General features: G+C 43.5%; 1 protein-coding gene across 1 annotated transcript in view; it reads left to right on the top strand.

The window, feature by feature from the left end:
• LOC124787641 overlaps positions 1-14,556 on the top strand; it is a 143,244-nt gene that overhangs the window by 41,266 nt on the left and 87,422 nt on the right. The window contains exon 3 of the mRNA XM_047254418.1: positions 916-1,072. Within this exon, the coding sequence (XP_047110374.1) occupies positions 916-1,072 (157 nt within the window). The remainder of the gene's footprint in view (positions 1-915; positions 1,073-14,556) is intronic.

Here is a 14,556-nt window from a genome sequence, read left to right as displayed (position 1 = left end):
CTTGTGAGAGAGGGGAGAATCAGAATGCAGTAGCGGTCCTCGTGCAAGACTCCACAACTGAATCTCTTGATGTAGGTGTAGTTGATACCACTGTGGTCCGTAAGGATGCAATTTGGGTTCGGAAAACACGTCCAACCACCTGTGTCATACAAAGTGAGTGAGACAGCATTGGATTCTTGCAGGTGGTAGCCATGACATCACGTGATGTTAAGGGAAAGACTGACTGGTCGAATACAGATCTCAATCAAGCTGGAAACACATCAATTTAATTGGGTGAAGACTGGTATGGGTTCAAGGGAAATCAAACTGCACATCGGCGTTTGCATGTACCATCACTGCTTGATACTGGATAAAATAATGAAAATTAGATAAGTACAGAAATGGGTGATCCAATATGCTAAGCAATGCAGAGGACCAAAGTTAGTGAGCAACACATGATGATCCATGGCAAGATGAAATTTTTGTTAAGTGCATAAATGATACCAAGGGCGTCCCACTCTCTTTAAAACGTGGGAAGATTGTTGATAGAAAGTTGGTTCAATGGGTAAGACAGTTCAACTGGGTTTGCAATAAATTGTCCATAATAGCGTATGCTTTCAACTCTTTTTATTTTCATGGGAGGCGGCATTTTATTTATTGCTGCAACATAATTACTTGTTCGTTTCAGTCCGTTTGCCAAGAATTTGAACCCTAAATATACCAAGACATGTTTCATGGAAGAACACTTGTGCAGATTGCATTTCATCCATGTTTCAAAACATTGCAATCTGGGATTGGTTCACTAAAGTTTAACCGTGTGTTTAAACAGTTACTAATCAATGGCCAACTGAATATGTCACATAAATTTAATATTGTTATAGTATAGTATGAAATTTTCATCATTGTGATAATGATAGACCAAATGTTTGTGCACAGGTGTAAGAGCTTCCAGACGGCCAAGCGTGGTGAAGTGTGCCGCATCCCGGGCTGCTCTGTGTCCCCAGCAGCCCCAGGCACGCCCACCCCAGTGCGGCTGCCACACTTCCAGCCGGACACGTTCCGCAACTTCATGCTTTATGTGTACACCGGAAAGGTATGTGACTGTTTTCTTTCTCTTCTTTTTATTTGCCCTCGGCCCAGCAGTACATCTGTTATAATATGTCTATAAATTACGAGTGAGATTTGTTCTAGCAAAGTACATTAAGAAATATATTAGAAAAGAATCATTTTTAACTCTTAGGATGATCCCCTCCTGCCCCCCCCCCCCCCCCCACACACACACACAGATGTGCTAAATTACCTCTACACATCACACATCACCACTTCGTTTGCAAAGCTTCACAACTAACAGGCCATTTGCGAGGCATTTTTTACCAACTTAATGCCTGTACAAATGCTACTGAAAGAAACAACACAAAAGCAATAGGAGCAACGTTCTTATTTAAAATGAGTCAAGATACATGTGGGAATGTCAATCCGCAGTAAAGCATGATCAATTTTAAAGCCATGCACTTTCGAAAATTGCTAGTCTAATACAAGCGACACTACAAAGAAGGTACCCACTACACAGAGCATCCAACACACTGGCAGGAACAACAAAGACACAGAATTCAGAAAAAAAGGTACTCAAACTTTTTTTCAGTGACAGCCTTCGACTAATTGTAACTGTTTCATGACACAGCTCCCCCTCCCACAAACCTCGTAGAACAGAGCTCCTGGGATGATGGGATATTTGTGACATACAATCAAGCCTACCCTTGTGCAGAATGGCCCTTTGACTGCTGGGGACGTGTTAACTCGTCATTCCTCGCCGTTCCCCTGGCGCGCCTGACGTGTAGAAGCGCTAAAGCCGTCGGCACACGGACCGTGCATCCGAGCGTTGAGCGTGCCGAGTTTCTGACGTCATAGCGTGGAATATCACGTTCGAAAGTCTTCCCAAACGTGCAGGGCAATATCTAGCAGGTGAGAGATTCTGAGCGTGCGACTGAGCGTTGACCAATGAGATGTCACAACGCCACCTACGTCACATGCACACCATCTCCCTTCAGTAGAGTTGTAATGCGCCATATTGGCATTCATTTCAAGCCTATACGTATATATGCCGTTTATGAGCACCAGCAAATTGAAAATCACTCGAAAACCCGTTGTTAACTGTGTGACTCGTTGCAAAAAATGAGAAACATCTTATTTGTGGCAAAAGTATTATTGTAACTTGCGTGTTATGAGACTATGCCATTTGAAGGCAACGAAACACTGAGGATCCACCAAAACCGCACTTTTCTTGGTACAATTTGTTATAATTAAATTTCAATTAGTAACATAGCTACGATTAGCGCTTTTAGCAACTGGTAATACATTAAGGGGTAGTATACGTGGTTTGATATCAGTGTAGCGTAGTGAGTAACATTATGGACTTCTACTTTAACGCAGGAAATGTCGTTGGTTCGCATCTCGCGCTGTCTAATTTTTTTTCCTCCCCTAACATTCGCGTAATACGTTCTGACGCATTATTATTAGTTTAATATAAGTATATACTTTAGTATTTGTTGTTATGTAAACATAAGTTCACCTATTTTTGAGGAGTGAGTTTGTTCGATTGGCTTAATCTACAGGACAGCTTGCGCTACTTGTATAACGATATTTTGCTCCTTTTTTCTTTTACGTTTTGTAATTCACATGTTGCAGAAATTCTGCTACTGGGTAGGAACAGTGAACAAGTAAGAATGACCTTAGGATTTTACTAAAATGTGGGAATTCTTAAATAATGCTTGTCTTACGTGGAGAACTATTGCACATTTGTATCACACTGTTTGTAATACAAATTTTATAAGCCTGTGTTCTTACTTATTAGACATGGTACTTTCCTTTTCGTCTTAAAACATTCACATGGATATTGAAGTTTTTATTTGTGCATATTACATATAGAACAACGCGACTAGCCTACGGGCAATGGAGGAAATGTGCGTTTTGAAAGAGTTAATGTGGGAATTTTACGCGCACCCGTTTAAGTCAACAGTGTGATTTACGAGCTAGAAACATCCCGCAACTGCCGCTGGAGTGCGTTGTGATCGCGTATAGCACGTTGGGGCCCACGTACCGTATGCACAAGTCGCATCGTTCCTGAGCGTTCAGCAACACGTTGAACTTGGCACGCTCAGCGTTGACGTTCGACAGCACGGTCCGTGTGCCGACGGCTTAAGGACGTGTTGCGTACCGTTCCACTGCCCTTTCCACTGCTAGGATCGAGTTTAGACGCGCTGTTTCACGGCTACCTGAGCGCTATGTACGTGTAAACACGCAGAGCTGTCTGTCCACCCTGCTCTTCCAGTAGCTGTTCAGTGGTCTGACTGTATAGTTCGAGAGTGCATATATGCTTGTTGCTGTGTCCCCTCTTTGCAGAATTCGATTTCGATTCCTGTGTTTTCGTCAGCTTTCTTGTTTTCTACGTGAGAAATACGTCGCCCTGGTTGCCCAGATAAAGAAATCCTGGATATGCTCACAAAGAGAGACAGTGAGCGTGGATTATCCGACGTTGCTAGCAGTGATGAGCCTTCAATAGAATCTCGAAGCTGTAGTCCTCAGCCCTTTACATCAGAGGTGAGAGCAAGAATTACAGTTAGCAGTTCCTCTGAATCCGAGGAATCAGAAAGTGACAGTGAAACGGTTCGGAAAAGAGCGCGCTTAAGTGACACATTTGACTGGAAAGAAACCGATTTCCAGCCGTTAAACCATTACTTCGATGACTCGAGTTCAGGACACAAATGTCAATTAGATACTGACCCAAGCATTCTTTCATTTTATGTCTCAAGAACTGTTGCAATTTATTGTAGACGAAACAAATCGTTTTTACGTTTAAACCAGAGAAAATACTACAGAATCTGTGAATTCTCGACTGTCAAACTGGAAAGACACTGGATTTGTGGAAGTGTGTTGTTTTGTTGCTATTTGACTTTTAATGGTGCAAGTTAAAAAGTTAAAATTAAGTGATTATTGGCCCAGAGATACACATTGAAACACACCAGTTTTCAACGAAATTATATCCCGAGGCCGTTTTGTCTGCTTCTGAGAATGATACACTTCAGTGATAACTCTGCGCGTACTGGAGGCGACAGTCTATTTAAAATTAGGACGATTGTTGAAAAAGTTCGTAAGGCGTTTACTAATTCATTTCGCCCACATCACAAGCTTTGTATAGATGAAAGTCTCTTGCTGTTCAAAGGACGATTACCTTTTAAGCAATTTATTCCAACCAAGCGAAGTAGATTCGGAATAAAGACATTTGTACCGAGTGACTGTCAGAGTGGGTATATTTTGGATTTTATCGTAGATACAGGCGCAACAACAGAAACTGGGTTCCACAATTTGGGAAAAAGTGGTGACGTAGTGGCAACTCTCATGGGACCGTATTTGGAACAGGGTCATATTCTACACTCCTGGAAATTGAAATAAGAACACCGTGAATTCATTGTCCCAGGAAGGGGAAACTTTATTGACACATTCCTGGGGTCAGATACATCACATGATCACACTGACATAACCACAGGCACATAGACACAGGCAACAGAGCATGCACAATGTCGGCACTAGTACAGTGTATATCCACCTTTCGCAGCAATGCAGGCTGCTATTCTCCCATGGAGACGATCGTAGAGATGCTGGATGTAGTCATGTGGAACGGCTTGCCATGCCATTTCCACCTGGCGCCTCAGTTGGACCAGCGTTCGTGCTGGACGTGCAGACCGCGTGAGACGACGCTTCATCCAGTCCCAAACATGCTCAATGGGGGACAGATCCGGAGATCTTGCTGGCCAGGGTAGTTGACTTACACCTTCTAGAGCACGTTGGGTGGCACGGGATACATGCGGACGTGCATTGTCCTGTTGGAACAGCAAGTTCCCTTGCCGGTGTAGGAATGGTAAAACGATGGGTTTGATGACGGTTTGGATGTACCGTGCACTATTCAGTGTCCCCTCGACGATCACCAATGGTGTACGGCCAGTGTAGGAGATCGCTCCCCACACCATGATGCCGGGTGTTGGCCCTGTGTGCCTCGGTCGTATGCAGTCCTGATTGTGGCGCTCACCTGCACGGCGCCAAACACGCATACGACCATCATTGGCACCAAGGCAGAAGCGACTCTCATCGCTGAAGACGACACGTCTCCATTCGTCCCTCCGTTCACGCCTGTCGCGACACCACTGGAGGCGGGCTGCACGATGTTGGGGCGTGAGCGGAAGACGGCCTAACGGTGTGCGGGACCGTAGCCCAGCTTCATGGAGACGGTTGCGAATGGTCCTCGGCGATACCCCAGGAGCAACAGTGTCCCTAATTTGCTGGGAAGTGGCGGTGCGGTCCCCTACGGCACTGCGTAGGATCCTACGGTCTTGGCGTGCATCCGTGCGTCGCTGCGGTCCGGTCCCAGGTCGACGGGCACGTGCACCTTCCGCCGACCACTGGCGACAACATCGATGTACTGTGGAGACCTCACGCCCCACGTGTTGAGCAATTCGGCGGTACGTACACCCGGCCCCCCGCATGCCCACTATACGCCCTCGCTCAAAGTCCGTCAACTGCACATACGGTTCACGTCCACGCTGTCGCGGCATGCTACCAGTGTTAAAGACTGCGATGGAGCTCCGTATGCCACGGCAAACTGGCTGACACTGACGGCGGCGGTGCACAAATGCTGCGCAGCTAGCGCCATTCGACGGCCAACACCGTGGTTCCTGGTGTGTCCGCTGTGCCGTGCGTGTGATCATTGCTTGTACAGCCCTCTCGCAGTGTCCGGAGCAAGTATGGTGGGTCTGACACACCGGTGTCAATGTGTTCTTTTTTCCATTTCCAGGAGTGTATATGTCGATAATTGGTACTCCAGTCCGGTCCTGTCCCTCTGGCTTCACAACCCTGGAACATCCGCATGTGGCACTGTTCGTAAGAATAGGCGCAACATGCCGAAACTGCAAAAGAAATTGAAACGAGGAGAAACTGAGTTTAAGTCCACTGGCAAGGTCATTGCTATCAAGTGGTGCAATAAGAGAGAGGTGTGCATGTTGACCACAAGTCACACAGCACAAATGGTTGAAACAGAGAATACTGGCAAAAATACTGGCGAAAAAATAAAGAATCCGCAACGTATTGTAGATTACAATTCGAGTATGGGTGCAGTTGACCGTTGTGACATGTCACTGAGCTCAGTGGGATCAGTGCGTAAGACTGTGAAAAGGTACAATTTTTTTGGGTGGGGGGTTGTGCATTCTAAATGCTCATTCTCTCCATCGGTCGGTAAGAGGGCGAAGACTGGCACTCGCAGAGTTTCACCTTTTTCTCGTAAGGGAGAAAAATATGCTAAAGAACGGAAAAAAGCTAGTAGGAGAGGGCACTACGATGAAGAGAATCCTCTGCGATTCACAGGGAGACGTTTTCCGGCTGTTATCGTGAGTTAACATTCGCAGAAAAGTACGCTAAGGCGCAGATGTGTGGTTTACACGAAACAAAAAGTGCGCCGGGAGACTAGAAACCAATGCAAAACTTGCAACGTTCCATTATTTGTTGTATTCTGCTTTGAGACCTATCACACAAAGAAACATTACTAATTATTGGGAACTATATCTGAGGAAATTTATTGACACTTCTGAATGAATTACTAAAAAAAATGCAAAAACTAATATATAACTTCGCCAGTGCCGCTCCAAAGCCCGGATCGAAAAGAAGGATGGGAAACAGATACAACAGGTGTAAAGTTATTCAAAAGAAACGTGACTTCTTCATATGTAGCAGTTTACTGGCAAAAGAACGGACTTCATGATTGAGATAGCGCAATATCTGTGGCAAATGTAATTACGCTTAGTATATTGCGCCAATATAACAAAACCCATATATTAATCTACGTAAGATACATTTAAATTATTAACACGTAACATGGACAATTATATTATTTTATCGTTAGTAGTACATTTAAATTATTAACACGTAAAAAGGACTGTTATATTCTTTTATCCTCAGTAGTACAAATATAGAGCACATTCGGTCTGCTTGAACAAACCATGTTTTCTATAACTGATTTAAACGCCTTTGACTAACGAGAAACAACGTGCCAAAGTTAAAACTCTGTACTCGGTGCGATTTTTCTTGCTACTTTGCCTCTGTTGTTAGCCAATATTGGAAATTAAACTCATTGTTCTTGGGAGTGTGGGGGGCTTAAAATTTGTTGTTCGAATGAGACTGGCTTTGAAGCATTAATAGAAAAAGGTATTTGTAAAAGAGGTATCGAATACACCCTGCTCTCATCTTTTCATAAAAATCAACATCTTTTCGACTAATTTGTAGATTATTGGAAAATAGTAGGAGAACAAAAACTTTAATTCGTTATCGTTGTGCTGTCAACCTATTGCACTCTAAATTTCATTTTCATCATGTGTTCAGTCTACTAGATATGCGAATCCGAAATTTATATTGCTTTCGGGCCTGGTTTTCAAAAAATGTTCAAATGTGTGTGAAATCTTATGGGACTCAACTGCTAAGGTCATCAGTCCCTAAGCTTACACACCACTTAATCTAAATTATCCTAATGACAAACACACACACACACACACACACACACACACACACACACACACACACACACACACACACCCATGCCCGTGGGAGGATTCGAACCTCCGCCGAGACCAGCCACAGTCCATGACTGCAGCGCCTCCGACCGCTCGGTTAATCCTGCGCGGCGCCTGGTTTTCGCGCCCGACTTTCATTCCAGTTATAAAGCTTGGTATGTTTTACAGAGCATAGTTTTTCAGCAAAATCAGATTGAAAATACCACATTTTTGACGTTTTTACAAAATCTTCAATTTTGCGCTTAAATTCATTCAGTACTGGAAAGTGCTACGGAAATGAAACTTTATATTTAAGAACCTTGTGTTGTTAGGTTACAACATGCCAAGTTTCACGTTCGTCATAGCATTAGTTCAGGAGATGCAAGAAGCCAAACTTCGAAATTTCTTCGGGCGCCTATTTTTTTTGGTCGATTTACCAGCAATTTTCTGGCTCAATACGGCCAGTGAAATTCTTTTCAGTATTATTCTTAAGAGGACGCATAACGTTGTACAAGATGACCAAATTTAGTTTCTTTACAAAAACTATTGCCCGAGATATTACAGCTCACAAGCCGCCAAAAATTCACACTGGCTCTGCGCGAGTCGTAATCAGCCGAGAAGTGTTCAGCACAGGGCGGATAGCATTCACGCTAGGTGGGGAGAGCCCTACGTCATAGTGACGTAGGCACGCGTCATCATCAGTTTCACGAGTTGTCCTATCGAGTGTTGTGTGCATTCTGTATATATCGACTGTTGTGTGCGTCTTGAATCTGCATTGTTATTTGTTTATGTGCTTTCATTGTCCTATTGTCCGGTGTTGCTAGCGTGTACGTCATTCTGAACATGGGCTCTAACGGAAATGAGAGAACTTACGGGTAGATCCATGAAAATAGTCTGAAAGACTTCATTATCGTTCTTAGTTGATTTACAACACGAAGGCAAAATTAAATGGAACTAGATGGTTTAATGTTTCTAGCAACATTCGGAATTATCTTCAGAACCACTTTAATTTCTCAGTTTAACGTTTCTGCCCACATGAATTATGTACAATTCATTGGATTTTATAAAAACACGGAACACTTTAATTTCTTCCTATTTCACGTTTTTACCCACATGATTTATTCAATATTAATCGGGTTGAAAACATGACTAGACACTTTTTTAACTTTCGTTGTGGTAATGATTCCTTCATTCAGATATTCGTTACGTTCACGAAACACACAATAACATCCCACATTCTTTGGATTGCAGCTTAATAATTAATTACTTCCCTTTTCCGTCCACACGATTTGTCCACGATTCGTCGGATTTAAAAAGAATGACAAGCTTTTTTTGATTTCGTTATAGCTCCTTCGCTCAGACATTAATTATGTTCATGAAATACATAATGTTGTGTACATAGTCCCGCATAGTCAGCGCGTATACAACTTTCCCACTAGAACGCGCTAAGCACAACAGCGCAGGTGCAGCGCTCGTCCGTCTCCGCACTACGAGATGGCACTGTCTTAGAGACGGACCAAATTCTGCTTCCGCCGATCCGTGTATTAATATGTAACATAGCCAATGAGATTCCTACTAATGTAGAACCTTTTCTCCTCGGAGATCACACTCGCGCAGTGATACCTGAACGTGCGAGGTATTATAACGAGTGTACAGACCTCCGATTAGACAGTCTGCATTTGTCTGCACCAGTCTGCATTAGCCTGTACCAGTCTATAGTCAAGTTTCAGTCTGCACCTAATAACATTACCATATTCCTGTACATAGCCATGAAGATAAATGAATAGACACTTTGTCAAGTATCAGAGATATGTGAGAATAAGATTAACGTACCAAGACCAAAGGAACTTCAGATTGTCAGTTGTAAACAGCATCCAGAATCAAGTTACGTAATGTCTATGCTTTTTATTATTTTAAGAAATGTGTGTGAAAATTAATCAAATTCTGTTTAAAGTTGGTCGCCGTCAATCTGCTACTCTAAGCGTGCAAGTGGCATTTCTATCATCTGACCTAACGGCAGAAGATAAACACGCCACGATAAGACCACGAGACAAATTGCTGACACTCGCCTACTTCGTTAGAGCGACAAGTCAAATAATCTGATGGTGTGTGTACCGAAGGTCTTGCAGTACGCACACCACACATAACATCGCAAATTATTGGGATTACATTTAACAATTCATTCAGCTGGGGTGAGCATATCACACAACTCCTGCCACTTAATTTGTACACATGTATTTACATTTGGCTTTGACGTTATCGTTACAACTGCAAAGATCGATATACGTACTCATTTAGTCGATTTAGGTTATTACGTCACGATGACGTAGCGTTACGTCATTATGACGTAGGGTTCTCCTCACCTAGCGTGAGATGAATGCTACCCGGGTTGGGCAGCACGGCCGATCCGGTCCTGGCAGCGGCTCCGAGGGACAGCCAAGCATGCAGAGCAGGTAGACAGATTACACCGCAGGCCGCGGCGCTTTAGTGTGCCAAGCAGATGGTGCGCCTCCAGCAGTCAAAGGGATAGATGTGAAGCAGGACAAACTGTATAAGTGTCCTGTGGAGGCTAGTCTGGTGATACATAGTCTCATCAGCAGCTGCATCAGCTGACATGGGGGTCACATGTGGAGAATAGTCTGGAGACAGCACAAGCTCATCGACTGCTGTGTGATGAGTTGTAGGTGTCGGGCAGCAATAACAGGGTCCCCAACCTCCAGCGCTGTCCACCTGGAGCAGATAGGCAGGATTGACACATTTGAATGAAATTTTGGTGTGCTTGGCATTAACCAGTATCATCATCGTGTGTTCACTCAATTCCAGTACTGGATGCAGACCCATGTAAGGGATTTGTAAAGGAGCTTTAACAGAGTCTATACATCACATAATGTGAGAGCAAGTACTTAGATCTTTGTGACTGAAAATAAGGGGAACTGTATGGCATGCCGCTGTGGACGGACATAAGTTGAAAAAGCAGTTCTTGATTTGTAATAATAAGAATGGAGGCTCTCTTGGGGGTGATCTCATTGCTGGCTGAAAAACTCCATAGGAAATCTGACGGGCTTGCCATATTTTGGGGTAACTCTTCCCACTCTCAAAGGAGATTTTTGGCTCAGAAATGGTTGGTTTGTGCAATACATAGTATAAGTTCGTGAACCTCTTGTCGACCCTTGTTCATTAGTCTGGGTATTCTGGCATTGGCCTCTCTCTCTCTCTCTCTCTCTCTCTCTCTCTCTCTCTCTCTCTCTCTCTCTCTCATGCTCATAAATTAAGGATAATTGCAGAATGTGGTGCCACACAACATGGCACTACACAAAACTGGCGCTAATAGCATAGGCACATAGGGAACACACACGACACAGATCTGTAAATCCACAGTATTAGTGATAAGTTGAGAAAGTCATCCCAGAACACATGTGCTACAAAACGCCACCGTTTCCTGCGCATGTACCCCGACATCAATATGGGATATGATCACCATGCACATGTACATGGCCACACAATGGTTTGGCAAACTCTGGATCAGGTGGTCGAGCAGATGCTGGGGTATAGCCTCTCATTCTTGCAGCAGTGCCTGTCGGAGCTCCTGAAGTGTCCTAGGGGTTTGAAGACGTGCAGCGATACTTCGACTGAGAGCATCCCACATGTGCCTGATAAGGTTTAGGTCTGGAGAACAGGCAGGTCACTCTATTTGCCTGATATCTTCTGTTTCAAGGTACTCCTCCAAAATGGCAGCTCAGTGGGGCCATGCATTATCATCCATCAGGAAGAAGGTGGGACCCACTGCATCCCTGAGAAGGCAGACATACTGGTGCAAAATGACGTCTCGATACACCTGACCTGTTACAGTTCCTCTGTCAAAGACATGCAGGGGTGTATGTGCACCAATCATAATCCCACCCCACCCCACACCATCAAACCATGACCTCCATACAGGTCCCTTTCAAGGACATTAAGGGGTTGGTATGTGGTTCACACCAGATGAAAACCTGGCGAATTCACTGTTCGGACTATACCTGGTCTCGTCCTTGAACATAACCTGGGACCACTGTTCCAATGACCATGTACCATGTTCTGGACAGCAGGCTTTAAGGGCTCTCCTGTGACCAGGGGTCAGTGGAATGCACATTGCAGGTCTCCGGGCAAATGAACCATATCTGTTCAGTCATCTGTAGACTGTGTGTCTGGAAATAACTGTTCCAGTGGCTGCGGTAAGGTCCCAAGCAATGCTGCCTGCAGTACTCCGTGGCCGTCTACAGGCACTGATGGTGAGATGTCAGTCTTCTTGTGGTGTTGTACACTGTGGACGTCACGTACTGTAGCGCCTGGAAACGTTTCCTGTCTGCTGGAATCATTGCCATATGCTTGAGATCACACTTTGTGGCACACAGAGGACCCGTGCTACGACCTGCTGTGTTTGACCAGCCTCCAGTCGCCCTCATATTCTACCCCTCATAACGTCATCAATATGTGTTCTTTGAGCCATTTTCAACACACAGTCACCATTAGCACGTCTGAAAACGTCTGCACACTTACTCGCTGCACCATACTCTGACATGCACCAACATACCTCTCCATATGTGGACTGCTGCCAGCACCACTGTGCAGTGAGCGCAGGTCAAATGCACCACATGCTCATACCCTGAGGTGATTTAAACCCACAAACCACCCACCAGAGTGTTGTTTCACCATGTATCAACATTATCCTTAATTTATGAGCATGAATGTATGTATTCTTTCCAGTCATTTCCTGTTAACAGTATCAGCTTATTCCCAAGATTAGCCACTTTCACTCAGGCTGAAATCCAATCTGCATTTGGATCAGACTTCCTTGTCTCTTGTTCAGAAAGATGTGCAGTATACTGCTGCATTCATTTTCAATAAGCTACCACAATAATTCAAAAATCTTAGCAGTAATCCACACACTTTCAAATCAAAACTGAAGAGCTTCCTCAAGGTTCACTCCTTCTATTCTGTCAAGAAGTTCCTTGGAAAATTAAGCTGATTCCTGTGTTATATTGTTGATTGCATTTACATAAACTTATGGTTGTCATTTTTTGGGTTCATAAATATTTCATTTTATCTGTTATTACTTTTATGTTGTAATGTCATGTGCTGCTACGTTCCATGACCGTGGAGATTTGTTTCTCAATTTGGTGTAAAATAAAAAATAAATAAATAAATAAATAAATATGAATTCTGCAACTGAAACACTAATATTGGGTTTGAATGCAGCACTTAGTACTAGACGTAAAGGTAACAAGCAAGATGAATTATCATGCAGATTCTGATCAGGGCAGATTCTGAAGTTTGGTGCTAATGTTCCAACATTCCATTACTTGCCAGGTGATAACTGATTGTATGATGATGTGTAAAATCGCATAAGCTTACCCATTTGTGGAACAAGGTAGACTCAAACTGACAGCCAAACAGAGAGATCCAAGTGATTACAAAGGTCTGTGTGACTGTTGCCACTGGAAAGTAAATGATGGGCACTGCTTAAACCCAGCAGGTAGATTTATCAGTTGCCAAAAAAATATACTTACAGCCTTGAACAGGCATGAGAGGTTTAACCAAGTCAATATGGATATGAGAAAAATGCTGTATAGGTTTCTTGAAAGAACCAATAGATTTTTTGACATGGTGTCCCATCCTGGGCGCCTGGCAAGCCAAACACCTTGCTTGATGCCCGACCGTACGAATCTGTCAGTCCTCTTTCATATACAGCGGTTGGCTACAGATTGAGCAACACCATAAACGGAGTCAAAGACTTGTTTCCAAAAACCAAATGCAACAAAAAGTCATGGTCTGTTCTAAGAAATATCGCACTGCATTAGGAAATTGTCCATTTGAAGGTTCTGTAGATGTAATCCCATACTTTTGTTCTTAATTGTGGTTCCAGATCAGCATCTTCTGCCATAAATTTTGGATATCAGTAGTACACTGACTGATAAATTTCAAATGGTGGAATTGCATTTGTGTATTTGTGAGAATGAGTCCAGTGGGGTTTTGAAATCAAATGAAACTGGTTTGTGATTAATAAAAACTGTGAAGTGGCATGCTTCCAAATTCAGCCTGAAATGCTGAATGGCTTCATACACTGCTAACAGTTCTTAGTCATAGGTGCTCCATTTAGTTCATGACCCCAACAATTTGTGGGGAAAGAACCTGAGCAGTTGCCACATACCTCCTATGTGCTGTTGAAGAGCTGCCCCTAGTGCTGTCTGGCTAGCATCAATGACAATAGCCAGGGGTGCAGGAGAGACAGGCTGTGTGCTAAACACATGACATCTGTTAAACTGGACTTGACCCTCTTGAACACCAATAACGTCTCTGGTGTCCAAGTGACAGGGTGCTGACCCCTTCAAGTTGGTCCTGACAGCACTGCAATGAGTGACGCCTATAAAGCTGAAGCATGGAGAAGATGGTGTCTGTATAAGTTTGCCATACCCAGAAAGTGACATAATTGTTGGAAGGTATCTGGACAAGCAACAGAATGAATCATGTAAAATCTGTTTAATAAAGGCTCAATGCCAAGCGGTTAACCCAATGGCCCAAAAATTTCACTTATTTCTGTCTGAGAACGTAATTGTCTTTGTTGATCTGTAAACTGTGCTTTGAAAGTCTATCAAAAGTAATTTGTTGATGTTTATCATGGTCTGATGGAGATTTAGATAAAACTAACACATCATTCAGATATATGAAACAGCAGGGCAGGCCACAAAGCACTTCATTGATGAAAAACTGCCATGTTTGATATATGTTTCTTAGACCAAATGGCATTCTGACTGAAAGTTGTGATCATTGCCATTTGCGATATATCTGCAAATACTGTGGGGCCAAGTGATAAACTTTCTGGAAATTGATGGCAATGAATAGCTGAGCACGTGCTATAGCACCCATAAAGTCCTAGAGGTGTGTAATAGCATAACAGCTTGAGGTTATTTGCACATTCAAAGTATGACAGCCCTGTATGGATGAAATGAAC

This window comes from Schistocerca piceifrons, chromosome 3 (assembly GCF_021461385.2).
Source record: "Schistocerca piceifrons isolate TAMUIC-IGC-003096 chromosome 3, iqSchPice1.1, whole genome shotgun sequence".
Classification (NCBI taxonomy): Eukaryota; Metazoa; Arthropoda; class Insecta; order Orthoptera; family Acrididae; genus Schistocerca; species Schistocerca piceifrons.
The sequence above is the reverse complement of the archived record's forward strand: the minus strand, read 5'-3'. Positions and strand labels throughout refer to the sequence as shown.